Source organism: Camelus bactrianus, chromosome 13 (assembly GCF_048773025.1).
Source record: "Camelus bactrianus isolate YW-2024 breed Bactrian camel chromosome 13, ASM4877302v1, whole genome shotgun sequence".
Lineage (NCBI taxonomy): Eukaryota > Metazoa > Chordata > Mammalia > Artiodactyla > Camelidae > Camelus > Camelus bactrianus.
This window is the reverse complement of record NC_133551.1, coordinates 38,106,006-38,120,091: the sequence shown is the minus strand read 5'-3', so window position 1 is coordinate 38,120,091 and position 14,086 is coordinate 38,106,006. Positions and strand designations below refer to the sequence as shown.

General features: G+C 43.5%; 1 protein-coding gene and 1 non-coding gene across 4 annotated transcripts in view; one reads left to right on the top strand and one right to left on the bottom strand.

Annotated features, from left to right (window-relative positions):
- Positions 1-284: 284 nt before the first annotated feature.
- The window catches only part of DAB1 (DAB adaptor protein 1), a 403,254-nt gene continuing 389,452 nt past the window's right edge, over positions 285-14,086 (bottom strand). The window contains exons 12-13 of one of the 3 annotated variants that reach the window (XM_074376398.1): positions 1,741-1,919; positions 285-1,629 (exon numbers count right to left, since the gene is read on the bottom strand). In XM_074376398.1, coding sequence (XP_074232499.1) covers positions 1,761-1,919 — 159 coding nt within the window. In that variant the 3' untranslated portion in view covers positions 285-1,629; positions 1,741-1,760. The remainder of the gene's footprint in view (positions 1,630-1,740; positions 1,920-14,086) is intronic. The other 2 variants (XM_074376397.1, XM_074376396.1) reach the window with 2 other exon arrangements.
- LOC123617852 (U6 spliceosomal RNA) lies at positions 1,155-1,261 on the top strand. Its single transcript, XR_006726113.1, has one exon. It is a non-coding gene; the product is annotated as a U6 spliceosomal RNA (small nuclear RNA).

The following is a 14,086-nucleotide window of genomic DNA, read 5'->3' as shown; positions in this document are numbered from 1 at the left end:
TGGGGGAACACAGGGAGGCGTGGTTCATTGGACACCAGCTACCACATCCAGGAAGTGGCACTATTTAATGAGGTGGTGGTTGTCGTTGTTTTAAATCTAAGTCTTCATCAGGAAGAGCTTCTGTCTCCCCAAGAGTCTGAAAATACCTTTCTTTAACCACTGCTTCTAGAAAATGTGGCTCACAGAGGTAGGCGGATGTTTTTTGATTAGAGAGATATGTCATGTCACTGTCCTACCACCACAGGGAAACACAGCCTCCAGACTCATGAGGAAAGCAGCCTGATCATTCTCTGATCAAGACTCAAGATTTACATGGACTTTACGAATTGGCAGGGGGTAATGACCAAGACCTTCCTTCAAAGGGTTTAAAGACTCCTGATCCAGGGAAGGGACACAGTCCAGAGACAGAGCATGAGATAGAAGAGCAGGAGATTTGTTCTTCTCTGTTACAGAGGAGGCAGGCTGCGCACCCAAACCCTCAGTGCCTCTGTTTCCACACCTAAGAAATGGGGATAATGCCATAGCCTCATTTCGAACAGCACTGGGAGGGTTAATTCAACCAATTCATGCAAAAATACTGCTCAGAACAACCATGTTGGAGCCAACACATCCTCCAAGCCCAGGAACGCGTTCATTTGATCACCACTGTTACCAAAACATGGACTGACCACAAAGCCAACAACAACAAACAGGGAACCTCAGTCCTACAACCTCTGGGAGCTGAATTCTACAACCACCTGAATGAAAGAGAAGCAACTCTCCCCTAGGACCTCTGGTGGGAACACGATCTTGCTGACACCTTGGTTCAGCCCGATGAATCCACTTACAACGTCCAGAACCTCGTTAACAGCTGTTGAATCTCAAGTAAAAAGAGTTAACAATGAGGACATTGAAAGATGCTGCAACAGAATGCCAGCCTGTATCGTTACTTCTTGACAAAAGCTTCTACACGTTGTACGCATAGAATTCTCTGCAAACGCGGGCACTTTGATGATCACAGATCCAGTGTTTCTCTCACTTCTTACTTTCTCTCTAATTATTTATTTATTTCTGCTTCACAATGAGACAATTTTCTTGTGTTGATTAGACTCAATTAAAATGAGGGCGATAATGAAAAAAAAAGAAGAGCAGGGACACTCAGAAGAAGATCAACAGTGCTCGCCTGGGCAGCACATCTACTAACACTGGAACAACACAGAGGAGATGAGCACGGCCCCCGCACAAGGATGACACGCAAATCTGTGAAGTCGTCCCTATTTCTGAAAAGCGGAATGAGAGAATGGCTCGGGGGTGCAGATTTATTGAATAATAAATATTTGGGAAAAATAAAAGAGGAGATCAACAGACCTTACAAATAAAACAAAGCAGGAGACCTGGTCCAACCTGAACAGAGGTTACATCCTTAGCTGGGGAAGACATCAACGTCAGAACCCCAATCTAGCATCCCCACAGCGTGTTCTGAGTACTTCTGCTTAACTATGTCATAAATCAGAAATATGGCACTAGGCTCGCCTTGCTTACGTGTTAAGAGAATAGGCTTTGCAGTCACGATGGTTGTTAAGTCTGCCTCTTCCACTCATGTCAAGTTACTTGACTTTTCGGTTCAGGCCAGTGAAGGTGCCTGGCACACTGCCATATAGAGAAGAATTTTAAGAAATGTTAACAATTAATATCACTGCTGATATGGTTCTAATGGTTAATTTCATCATCTCCAATTTAGAGGTCCCTCCAGCTAGATACCTGACTTGGATGGGCTCCTGTTATCTGTTCCTTGATGTGGAAGCTTTGGCACGCAGCGTGGGCAAAACCAGAATGACAGCCCCCGTCAGAGGGAACAGTAATGCCTGTCCAGGTGCAGCCGGGACCCAACCGTCCAGCACTGGCTGGAGAGGAAAGCCGTGGCCTTGCAAGCTTGGCTCCTGCACAGGGTTGACACACAGCAAGGTCGATGTCAAGGTTGAATCACCCGGGCATCTAAATCATACTGATTCACCAGCCCAAGGAAGTTTTTTTAAAATTGCTTGAGGTACAAATGAGTTGTTTTAAGAGTCTTATGTGAATTTAAATATAGTGTTGATTTTTCCTCAGAATAATACTTTGCTAGCTTCTATTTATCCTGAAGGTTCTAGTCTAGCGGCGCTGAACCCATGTTTGAGTAACTGCATTTGTCAAGATGAGCCATTGCTCATCCTCCGAGGCTCTCTTTACCTTGGAAATTGACACCCCCGACTCCATCCACGAACCAGGCGCGGGCATGCACGACTCTGTAGCCCTGCTGCTGGGTGCAGAAGTCGGGGGTCTTGGTCCATTCGGGCTGCTATCACAAAATACCAGGTGAGATGACTGAAAAACACCAGAAATTCATTCCTCACAGCTCTGGAGGCGGCAAGTCCAAGTGACACTGCCAGCAGACGTGGTGTCTGAAGAGGGCCCCTTTCTGGGTTCACAGACCACCGTTTTCTAACTTCATGTGTCCTCTCCTAGCAGAAGGGGTGAGGGGGCCCTCTGGGGTCTCTTACTGGGAAACTCATCCCATTCCTGAGGGCTCCACTCTCCTGACCTGATCACCTCACAAAGGCCCCACCTCCAAACACTACCACGCTGGGGCGGGGGGCAGGGTCGTTTCAATACAGGAATCTGGGGGGACAGAGACTTTCAGTCTACAGCAGGGGACTTCTGCTCACTAGCTAGGCTTTTTACCTTCAGTTTTACTGTGTAGGAAATGGAGCTGACTGCACCCACCTCACAGGGCTCCTGTGGAGGTTAGCGGGGTAACACTACATAAAATATTTAGACGCATTCACGGCACGTGATGAATACATTATGTGGGCATTAGCCATGATTATTATTCAGCTTCTATGTCAAGTGTGGGGGTCGACTCCCGCCCTCAGGCCTCCCCAGACTGGGCCTGACTCTCAACTCCAAGGACTTCTTTGAATCAGCACAAAAAAGGGCAGAGAGATGACCTTTTCCAGACGTAGTTCTGCCTGATGCCTAGAGCCTGGCTTGGTTTTGAGGTTCCTCTAAGAGGCAGAACAGAATGGGAGGGGAAGTCCAGGGTTCACACCAGAGCACGGGATTCAGGACCCATTCCTGCCCCCTTTGTGCCACCTGCCGTGGCCCTGGGGAAGTCTCCTGTCCTCTCTGCGTCTCACGTCCTCCCCCTTGTGGTAAGCACCACACTCCCTGTGGACAGGGCAGCCCTGCGTTTCAGATCCAGGCAGCCTCGCTGAGGCCAGGCAAGCCTCCCAGCATTCCAGCCAGAGTCACCTTGATTCTCTTAGGAACCAGAAAGCAGATTACAGCTGGAGCCAGGCCACTAGAAATGGACACAAGGACCAAGAGAGGCTGGCTGCGGCTGGCCTGTGTTCAGATGCTTGCAGAGTGAGTGGCTGGGCTCTTATATCCCGTTACCTAACAACCTGTGGCCTCAGAGGCAGAAGGAAAGACAGCCTATGAGCCCTGGGGGCACTGAGTGTCCCCCGACTCTGGCCTGTCCTTCCCGTGCAGGTCTTGCTGGCTGGGCTTCCCCCCTGATTCTCCCTAGAGTCAGCCCAGACCTCTCCAGTCTGCTCTGATCCTCCGCTCCTTTTTGGCACCTTCTCCTGTTACTCCACCACCCTGGGGCCAGTCACTTTTGTGGGAGGGCGGTTCTGCCCTTCGTTAACAGCCCAGTCACAGTGCTTACTTCTGTTCTGAGGAGTTGGACTTTTGAGAGGCTGATCCAAAGAGCAGGCAGAGTGTGGGCATCGAAGGAACAGTGGCTAAGTTTGAATCTCAGTTCCGTCCCTGACTAGCTATGTGACTTTGGGCAAGCTTCTTTGCCTCTCTGATCCTTTACACTACACAGAAGATAGTACTTGCGTGGGGGTTATAAAGATTAAAGGCAATGTATGTAGATTTCCTGTCCAGTGCTTGATACAGTACATCACTGTTATTTCTACTGTATTACGTTATCATCTATAGTGCCCTGTCCAGATTCAGGACTGTGGGAGGAGGGTCACACAGATGGGACTCAGGCAACCACAGAAGTGGATCAAAAGGTCATTCTGTCCTAAGGCACCCAAGAGCCAGACTTTAATCTTATTTTTGACCAAAAGCCTGACCACAACACTCATCAGAACTCTCTCTTCCCCTGACATCTCCAGGCATCTGCTGCCAGGTGGGCAGGAAGAACCAGCTCTTCAAGGAGAACTCACTGCTTTTCAGCCTTGACCCCAATCACACAGGTGTCCAGGAAGAGAGCTGGCATCCTCTAAATACTGAATAAGGACCACGGTCATAATGACCACCATAGCATACGGATAATCACAGCAAGATTTTTAAAATGGGCTTTCTATTGACCACAAATAAGTGTAATCACATACTCCCCAGGGAGCTGTTAAGGCGATCATTTCTTCCAAGCAGTGCTGACACAATTACAGAAACCTAAATTCTGCACAACTTTGGAAGGAGGGAAAGGGCCCTTCTCCTCAGCTCCCTCACCGCTCCCCACCCTCAGAGGGTGAGTCCCAGTTTGTCAGGAGGATGCTGGAGTGAAGGAGGCAGCAGCCAAACCCCGGCCAAGGCTGCCTTGCCAGGTTTCTTGTCAATACCTGTTGACATTTCCCTGAGTAATCGTTCCAGGCGCCTGGGGTATATTTCTTCATAACATCAGATGGATTACGGGGCCTCTATTGATTTTGTGGTTTCATGTGTGAAAGATCTAATCTTAATCCTCCATTGTTCATTTTCCTTAACCTTTTAATAACAGGATAGGGAGGCAACCCATCAGAATGGAAATTGTTTCTGCGGCATGCTGTCATAAATATACACCATGGGCTGTTTTATTTCATGGGAGCAGCCATATTTTTTGAAATAATAATAATGATCACATTGGTATGGTGTATTGCAGTTTACAAAGCACTTTCCCCCTATCAACTCATTTAATCCTCCTGGCAATCCTGACCAGCAGGAGTTATTTTATTTATTTTGATTTATTTATTCTGGGAGTCTTTCCACCACATGAATTTTTATTATTATCCACTGTGTCACAGATGACGAACCTGCATTGCTCAAGGTCACCTGGCTCTGAAAAATAAGGTTTAGAGTCAGGGTGATCTGCACGCAAATCCTGAGGCTGCAAAGTTGTCACGGTGTAACCTTGGGTTTAAACTCTCTGCGGGTAATTTCTCTATCAACAAAACAGGGATGATGGAACCTTTCTGAGATTTTGTCAAGATTAAAGACGTTGTGGATACATCGCCTCTACAGTACCTGGTACCAAAGAGGGGACCAATACTTGTTTGCAATTATAATCAAAATCATAACTGACTGATTATTGAACAATGGTAGGAGTTGAGCCAAGGACTCCATGTCAAACCTCAGTTCTCCTGCGGAGAAACCAGAATCCGGCTTCTCTCTCTCCCTCGCTCTCCTTTCTTTCCTTAACTTTTAAAACCCCAATGAATGAAATCAACCTGGAAGTCTCCGCAGGTGAAGAACAGAGCTGTCTGACAGGCATCAATGCCCTTGAGTTTTTTTCTCTGGATCAGGATTCCAGCCAGGGGTCGGGAAGGGGGCACAGAGTGGGGTGGTTCTGGACCTGGGGGCACCCTGCCCAGACCTGTGCTCGGCTTCAAGGAAGACTGAAGGGGCACAAAGAGGTTCTCACCATAGCCTGGAGAAGTTACCAGGCTGGTGGACTTGAGCCAAGAAAGCGGAGGGACTGGGGCTTCATTCCCAGCCTCGGCATTTACCAGCTCTGATGCTCTGAGAAAGTCATTTCCTTCACCCAGGCATCTTTAAAATGAGAGTGTTAACTGCTATATATAAAATCGATAAACAGCAAGGTCCTACTGTGTAGCACAGGGAACTACACTCAGTATCTTGTAGTAAACTGTCATGAAAAATATGAAAACGGATATACAGATGTTTATGTGTGACTGAAACATTATGCTGTACACCAGAAATTGACACATTGTAAACTGACTACATTTCAATACAAAAATAAAATTAAAAAAAATTAAAAATAAATAAATAAAATGGGAGAGTTCCCCTGTCATTTGTTTCCCAGGCCCAATTTTGCTGGAAACAACAACCACCAAAAAACCCATTTAAATTCCAGCCCTCTTTCCAATCCCAGAGATGAAGGTGGGGAAGAAGGGGCGAGAGGAGAAAAACGCATAGAGGAAAGAACTGTTCAGGCTAGGACACTTTAGCCTGAATGACTTCTGAGTTTCTCTGGAACTCACTCGATGGCTCCGGTGCGCCAGGACTGAAATCCATTTCCATGCTGCCTGTTTCGCCGCTTTCTGTATTAGCTCTTGGATATTACTCAACAACGCCGGTAAGACAGAAACAGATGTATCCCCAGCATCAAATGGCATTTTCTCTCCTCTCCCCTCATCACCCTTCCTCTCCTCCCTTTTCTTTGCCTTTTCTACAAGAAAATGCATTATCTTCTGGGTCAAACCCTGGATCTCCACGGATAAATTCTCAATTTCCTGCCTTCTGCTTACTTGGTACCCGTCATTTCCTCTATCTGGATGGACTTTCCCCTGGGATCCCCATTCTCCACCTGGTGAACTCATGTTCATTTTTTCAAGATCCATCTCAAATGGTCACCTCCTTGGCAAAGCCTTCCCTGACTATCCCAAGAGAAAGAACCACTTCCTCTTTTGCCCCCAAAGCACTGTCTCAGGATTCTACCTGTGGTACTGACTTGTAATTCCTTAGCTGCCTGTTCCTCTGTCCTCCTCCACCTGTGCACGCCTTTAAGGAGAGAGTCCCGAGCACTTGTAGGGCGGTGCTTTTATAAGAGTACTGCCTTGCTGGAAAGAATGCCAATAACCCTGTCAAAACAGCCTTTATTATTCCCTGACTTATTTATCTATAGACTCAGAGTATTTTATAACCATGAAAGAAGCATTACATTTATCACTCAACCTCTTCACTTAACTGAGAAACTGGGGCTCAGAGAGAGAAAGTAGTTTACCCAAGGCTACCCAGCTATGCAGACGCAGAGTGCAAGCCAACTCCAGGACCCCTACTTAAGCCCTGTGCCTTTCTCTAAGTGCTATATGTTCAGTAAACCTTTGTCGCTCACCTACTATGTGCTGGGCACTGTGCTATGTGCAGGGAATGGAATTAACATGACATGGTTCCTGCTCTCAAGGGGATTACAGTCTAGTAGGTGAGCAAAGACATTTGTCCACATCATCTAAACCCCCCATGAAGATAAATGCCCCACTGATCCACTAAAGTACTAACCATCTCCTGAGACTGTGTCGTGGATGCAGGCTAACATTCCTCAGGAACACGGCTCTGTCCTTAACCTGCACTGAGCGGCCTCACGCCCTTGACTCCGAACCCTTCACTGTGTACTCTGCCTTTGACAGCTGTGTCTATCCACGTTCTGCCCCCTGCCCACCTCTGTTTGGAGATCGTCTGACTTTTCCTCCTGACACTTTGTACTCAGCCTCTCTTTCGTGGTCTTGAGGCCCTTTTCAAGTTCTTTTGCTTTCTTGATGAAGACTCCCTGCTCTACTTTCCAGCCTCAGAAAACCCCACTGTCACCTCTTTGGGCTAATCCCAGCATCTACACTGAAACTAACTTGAATCCGGCACAATTACAGAGATACTTCCGTTGGTCCATTTTCTTTGTGCCTCTAGCATGTCGGCTTTCCTTTAGTGGAGAACAAATCTGCTAAAGCACATATTTCTTGAGATGATGGTTTTCAGTGCAGCACTTGGTTTGCAAATTACAGCACCACTTGCAAAATCCAATCCTTGCTCTACCTAAAACGCCATCAGCACGAAGCATAGCTGGCTTTGCAGAATTTTATTTTTTGCGTAAGCTCATGTGGAGTTTGATAAAATCCTTTTCTCATGATCCCGAAACCAGATGTTTCCACGGAGATAACATGGCACCATTAGTGGCAAATCTCATGCACTGATGTAACAGATATGAACTAAGCTCTTTTCATCTTCTGTTCAGGGAAACTGGGAGAGCTGGGGAAAGGCACCACAGCCAACCATGGCTCAGCAGCTTCCTGAGAGACGGCTGCATCCTGAGCGGAAGGGGGAAGGCGGCATCTCACTCTCGCTTTCCCAGGAAGCACTGAGCAGTGACAGAGGGAAGGATGGAGCGTCTGTCCATCAGGGCTCGAATTCTGGCCACACTGTTCATCTGGAGAGGGTGTTTCCTGACCTGGGCTTCTTTTATAAAAGGCAAGTTAGAACACTCATCTCATAGGGCTTTTGTGAGGGAAAAAAAAGTAGATACGTGTCACCTCAAATACCATCCTCCATAAAAACAAGGTGGTAAAGAGAAGGTGGGGGAAGAAGGGCTGGTAAAGAGGAGGAATCTTGACTGTGGAGCTAAGTAATGAGCAGCTAAGGGACAGGGTCCTGGACCAGCTGTTTGGGGGTGAGGAGGTAGAAGGGGTCAGGGGTCACAGGCCAAAGAGCTACATCTAATTAGGGGCAGCAAACAGCTGGGTCTGGGCTAGCTTAGCAACAAAGCAGAGAGAGATCTGGGAGACTGAGGATGGACTTACAGCAGCATCCCAGCCTGGTAAGATGGGACGTGGTCCAGTCTCCTAGGGAGAATCAAGCGCTTGGCTCAAGAAAGTGTGTCAGACCTGCTGGCACTCTCAGCAGGACTGTCTCCCACTCTGATGAGGACAGCAATAGCTCCAAACCCCACTGGCTGGAGGTGCTCACGAACTCCCCTCCACAGCCAGAAGTGGCTCAGTGCTGAGCAGGGCGAGGCTGCCACCCAGGCTGTTGGGACATCAAAGAAGGAGAGCCAACAACCGCTCGGGGTAGAACTTTATGATGGAATTCAGGAAACCTTGCCATTCATCGTCATTTTAATTCCCCCTTGTCTCTTTGAAATCCTGGGTGGAAATATGAGACTCACCCAGACTTAATCCTACAGGTAACAAGGAGCCATGGAAGCTCTTAGAAGAAGAGAGTAAAGAGGCAGAGCCATGCTCAGGAGTATTTAGCAGACATCATTCAAGAGGAAAGACCACTGTCCCACAGTGGTAGCAGGATGGAGAAGGGGGGATGGATGCACATGTGTGATCAAGGTGGAATTGTCAGAATTCTTCCATAAAGGCTGGGGAAGGAGGTGTGGAGGGTGGATCAGGTAACACTTCGTCCCCTGCCCCGGACAGTACCCTGTCTCTACAGGAAGAAGTCTGGATACTTCGCCTACCCAACTCTTTCTTGCAAAGGAGAAGCCCAGGGAATTTGGGGTTATAAGAAAGGGTGAGGCTGAGAATCTAGCCATCTGGGGTGGCCAAGGCCGAGGCAGAGCCCTGGAAGGAAGGGAAGACGCGGGTCACAGCAGCTCACTCCCTAGCTGAAGTTCAAGCCACTTCTCTGCTGGGCCTCTGCTTCCCATAGGAAGAATGGGGGTTCAGGGTCACTCCTATCTTCAAGAGAGGGTCACAATGGCGTGACAGACACACGAGTAGCCACGTGGGCCGGTGAGACCAGCTCCACCTCTGCTCCTCACCAGCTGGGGACCTCAGACACGTTACCAATATTTAACAGGCACAGATGAAGCACCTCACAAATGCCAGCTCATTTATCCCTCATTACAATGAGAGTCTCAGCTCTATTTTACAGATGAGGATATGGTAGCTTAGAGAAGTTAACTCGTCCAATGTCACAGCACTGGGCAGTTGGAATTTGAATTGTACAATGAAGATTTTTGTACTTTACTGTAAAAATATGGTCCGTTGGCTTCATATACACAAATGTGCCTACGTTTATCTATATTGATTTATGCATACGTGAGAGATAATACTCCAAAGTCATGGTTCGGTGAAGAAAAACAAGTTCTATGCATAGCATACCACTTATATATTAGACAAGCAAACACTTACAAGGTAAAACTATGTAAACTAGTAAACGTTTGGGAGTGCAAATACTTAGAAGAATCTAGAAGAGTAGACAATGGGTAGCTGGCTTTCTCTGGGAAAGGAACAAGGATGGAAGAGCATGGTCAAGAGTTAGTGTTCTATGTAATATTAAAAGTATTGTTACATTAAGAATATATTTATGATTCTATGCAATTCAAAATACATAGAATTTAAATTTAAATACAAATTAAAAACTCAATAACGAAAAAAAAAAAAGAACCCAAACAACCCAATCCAAAAATGGGCAGAAGACCTAAGAGACATTTCTCCAAAGGAGACATACAGATGGCCAACAGGCACATGAAAAGATGTTCAATACTGATAATTATCGGAGAAATGCAAGTCACAACTACAATGAGGTATCATCTTACACTGGTCAGAATGGCCATCACTAAAAAGTCCACAAACAATAAATGCTGGAGAGGGTGTGGAGAAAGGGAACCCTCCTACACTGCTGGTGGGAATGTAATTTGGTGCAGCCACTATGGAAAACAGTATGGAGATGCCTTAGAAAACTAAAAACAGACCTACCAAATGTTCCAGCAATCCCACTCTGGGCATGTATCTGGAGAAAACTCTAATTCGAAAACATACATGCATCCCAATGGTCACAGCAGCACTATTTGCAATAGCTAAGACATGGAAGCAATCTAAATGTCCATCAACAGATGACTGGATAAAGAAGATATGGTATACTTGTACAATGGAATATTACTCAGCCATCAAAAGAAATAAAATAATCCAGCAACATGGATGGACCTGAGATTATGATATTAAATGAAGTCAGTCAGAGAGAGAAAGACAAATGTCATATGATATCACATATATGGAATCTAAAAAATGATATAAATGATCTTATTTACAAAACAGAAAGAGACTCACAGGCATAGAAAACAAATTATGGTTACCAAAGGGGAAAGGGTAGGGGAGAGAGAAATTAGGAGTTTGGGATTAGCAGATTCAAACTACTATATATAAAACAGGTAAACAAGGGCCTAGCGTATAGCACAGGGAACTATATTCAATATTTTGTAATGATGTATTATGAAGAAGAATATATACATGTATAACTGAATCACTATGCTGTACACCATGAACTAACACAACATTATAAATCAACTATACTTCAATTAAAAAAACTGTTCGCATGGTTTGTAGCTTAGAGTGAGAAACTGCCTTTGTTTGAATCAGTTTTGTTGATTACAATCTTCCTCTTTTTCTCCAGCATATATTGCTCCGTATCACCAAATCACCTTCAGTAACAGTTGAGGGTACTTTTAGTCCCGATGCTAACTGAAGAGTCAGCCTGGCGTATTACAGAACCCAAGTTCTGGAGTTAGACTGGGTAGGAATCTCAGCCCTTTCAATAGCTACTTCTGTGACTCGGGTACTTTTTCTCTAAACCTCTGTGTCGTTATTTGTAAAGTGGGAACAGTAATAGTTTAAACCTCACAGAGCTGTAGTGAGGATGATGAGCTGAGATAATCTAGGTAAAGCATTTCACACAGTATCCGGCACAAATTAAAAACTCAACAAGCATTACCCATTATTGTGACATCTGAATAGCACTGAACACTTTTGTCTAATGGCTCCTTCTTTGTTAAACTTACTTTTTTTTTTTTTCTGCCTAAAAAGGTAACAGCATTTTCATTACAGAGAAACTGGGGAACAAAACAAACAAACAAAATCAACACAAAGAATAAAATGTCACAAATAATTCTACTGCCTGGATTTTTGCAGGTTTTTCTTCTATGAATGTGTGTGTGAATACATGTATTTGTACAACCAAATTAGGATCATAATATGTACCTGATTTTACACCCTGCTATATTTAATTATTAATAAGAAAGTGGCATGGGAAACTGTGGGATGGAATATAGGTTCTACGTCATTTTGATGACTGCACAGTCACGTTAATAAATACATACTTACTGATGCTGAAGAAACATGGGCGAAATATGGCCCCTGTCTACAAGAATCGTATCATCCATCATTTGGCATAGCCTCCCATTCCACAGATACAACACGTAGACAGCCTCGTAGTATTAGAAATACAGATTTCCAGTATTTCTCTACTATACCTAATAAGTGAAGAACATCTTAATACCTATTTGTTCACTATCATGGGACTTTCCATTTTCTAAATTCCAGTCTTCAAAACTGGAATCACCCTATTGAACAGTATGCACCTTTTAAAAGATTTTGACTTAAACATACTCAAAAAGTGTTTGAGAGTGCCTGATCCCTCATGTCCTCACCAACCCAGAAATGATTACCTTGTGAAGCACTGCTGATCTGACACAATATTATCCTGATTTAATTTGAATTTCTTTGGTTATAAAATTTTATGCATTTAAAGAAATCATTTTTGGCCCTTAATGCTACTGGAAACCTAAAGTATGCAGCAACATAAAATTTCAAAAAGTACAATGAGGGTTAGATAAGAAGTCTGTTTTCTCCCTCTCCAGGGTTACTCACTCCAGCGTTAGCATGTGACCACCACTGCTCCATCCCCAGCATACAGAACAATGCCTGGCACAAAGCAGGCACAAAACAGATACTTACTAAATGAATGAGCAGTTTCATGAATACCACAGTAAAAATTTCCTATGGATACACAAACACCCATATGCAAACTTTTTATACTATTAATAGAAATAGGACCTTAACAAAACGACTCTTCTTATGTATCTTTGACACTGCTTCATATAAGCTTATTTAGATTCATTTCTTTTTTTAAAATGCTGCTTAATACTATAATTTAGTTAATATGCTCCCTATTGATAAAACATTTTGGGTTTGCTTGTTTTTTGTTTTGTCTTCCCCTTAGTGGGGACACCAGGATTGAACCCAGGACCTGGTGCCCACCAAGCACATGCTCTAACACTGAGCTATACCCCCCACCCCTAATGAAACATTTTGTTGCTTTCTACTTTGAGATATTGTTTGTGGGCCCTTTGTGCTTCTCCTTTGGGAACTGTTTGTTCGTATTCTTCATCAATTTTTCTATAAACTTCTTCTATAAGCTTGTAGGAGCTTTCTGTATGTTCAGGATAATAAAGCATTGTTTAAAGTGTATGCTGTAAATATTTTCTAATTTTCCATGGCCTTTTAGTGTTATTTATGCATTTTTTTTACAGAAATATACATTTTCATGAAGTTAAATCTATCCATATTTTTATAAATATACATTTCCTGCATTTGGTGCTAGACTTATGAGGGCCCTTTCTACCTCAAATGAATATTCATTCATTTTTTTCCCATACACTTTGATGTGTACAGATGATACATTTGATATTTAATTTATATAGAATTTAATTAACTATATGGTGTGAAGTAAGAATCTTTTTCTAACATTTCCATTTATTGAATAGTCTTTATCCCCACTGATCCAAATACTTTCAATTATCCATTAATTAATTATAACATCAGTTTCTTGAACTAATTTTGGTAACTTACATTGTTTCACTGATCATTATATTTTGTCCCATACCAATAACTTTAATTTTAGCTTTATGTTTTGAGATCTGATAGTATGTTTGTCTTCATTACATTAATTTTTTTGAATATTCTCAATGCTTTTCTTTTCAGATACACTTTAGAATATGATGGAATATGGACATGTGACTGAAGACTCAGAATTCAGATTATGATTGAAATTGCATTGTTAAAAATTAATTAGGGAGAATTGACATTTTTATCATCTTGAAACTTCCTCCTTGAATTTATTCAGTTACTTCATGCCTTTTGACAAGGTTTTGTCATTAAAATTAAAAAAATCTAGATCTCACATCTTCAGTATTACATTTATTCTTGGGTATTTTTCTTGTTACTATTATTAACAGAATCTATTTTCCACTAAATGTTCTCAAAGGTTATTTACAGTAATATAGAAAATATTGATTTTTCTATATATTTTTAAATGAACCACCTTAATTCTTTTATTAGTTCTCATAGGTTCTGGTAGATATTTTCTATGAGAAAATATTATCTGCAAACATGGATAATTTTCTCATTTTACATTTAAATACTTGATTTCTTTTTCTTGTATTAGTGCATTGCCCTGCCTTAAATTTCAGCATACTGTTAAATGACAGAGGTAATGGCTGACAGCCTTGACCTCCATCTGACTTTCACTGGGATGCCCTCAAGTTTCACTGACACGTTTC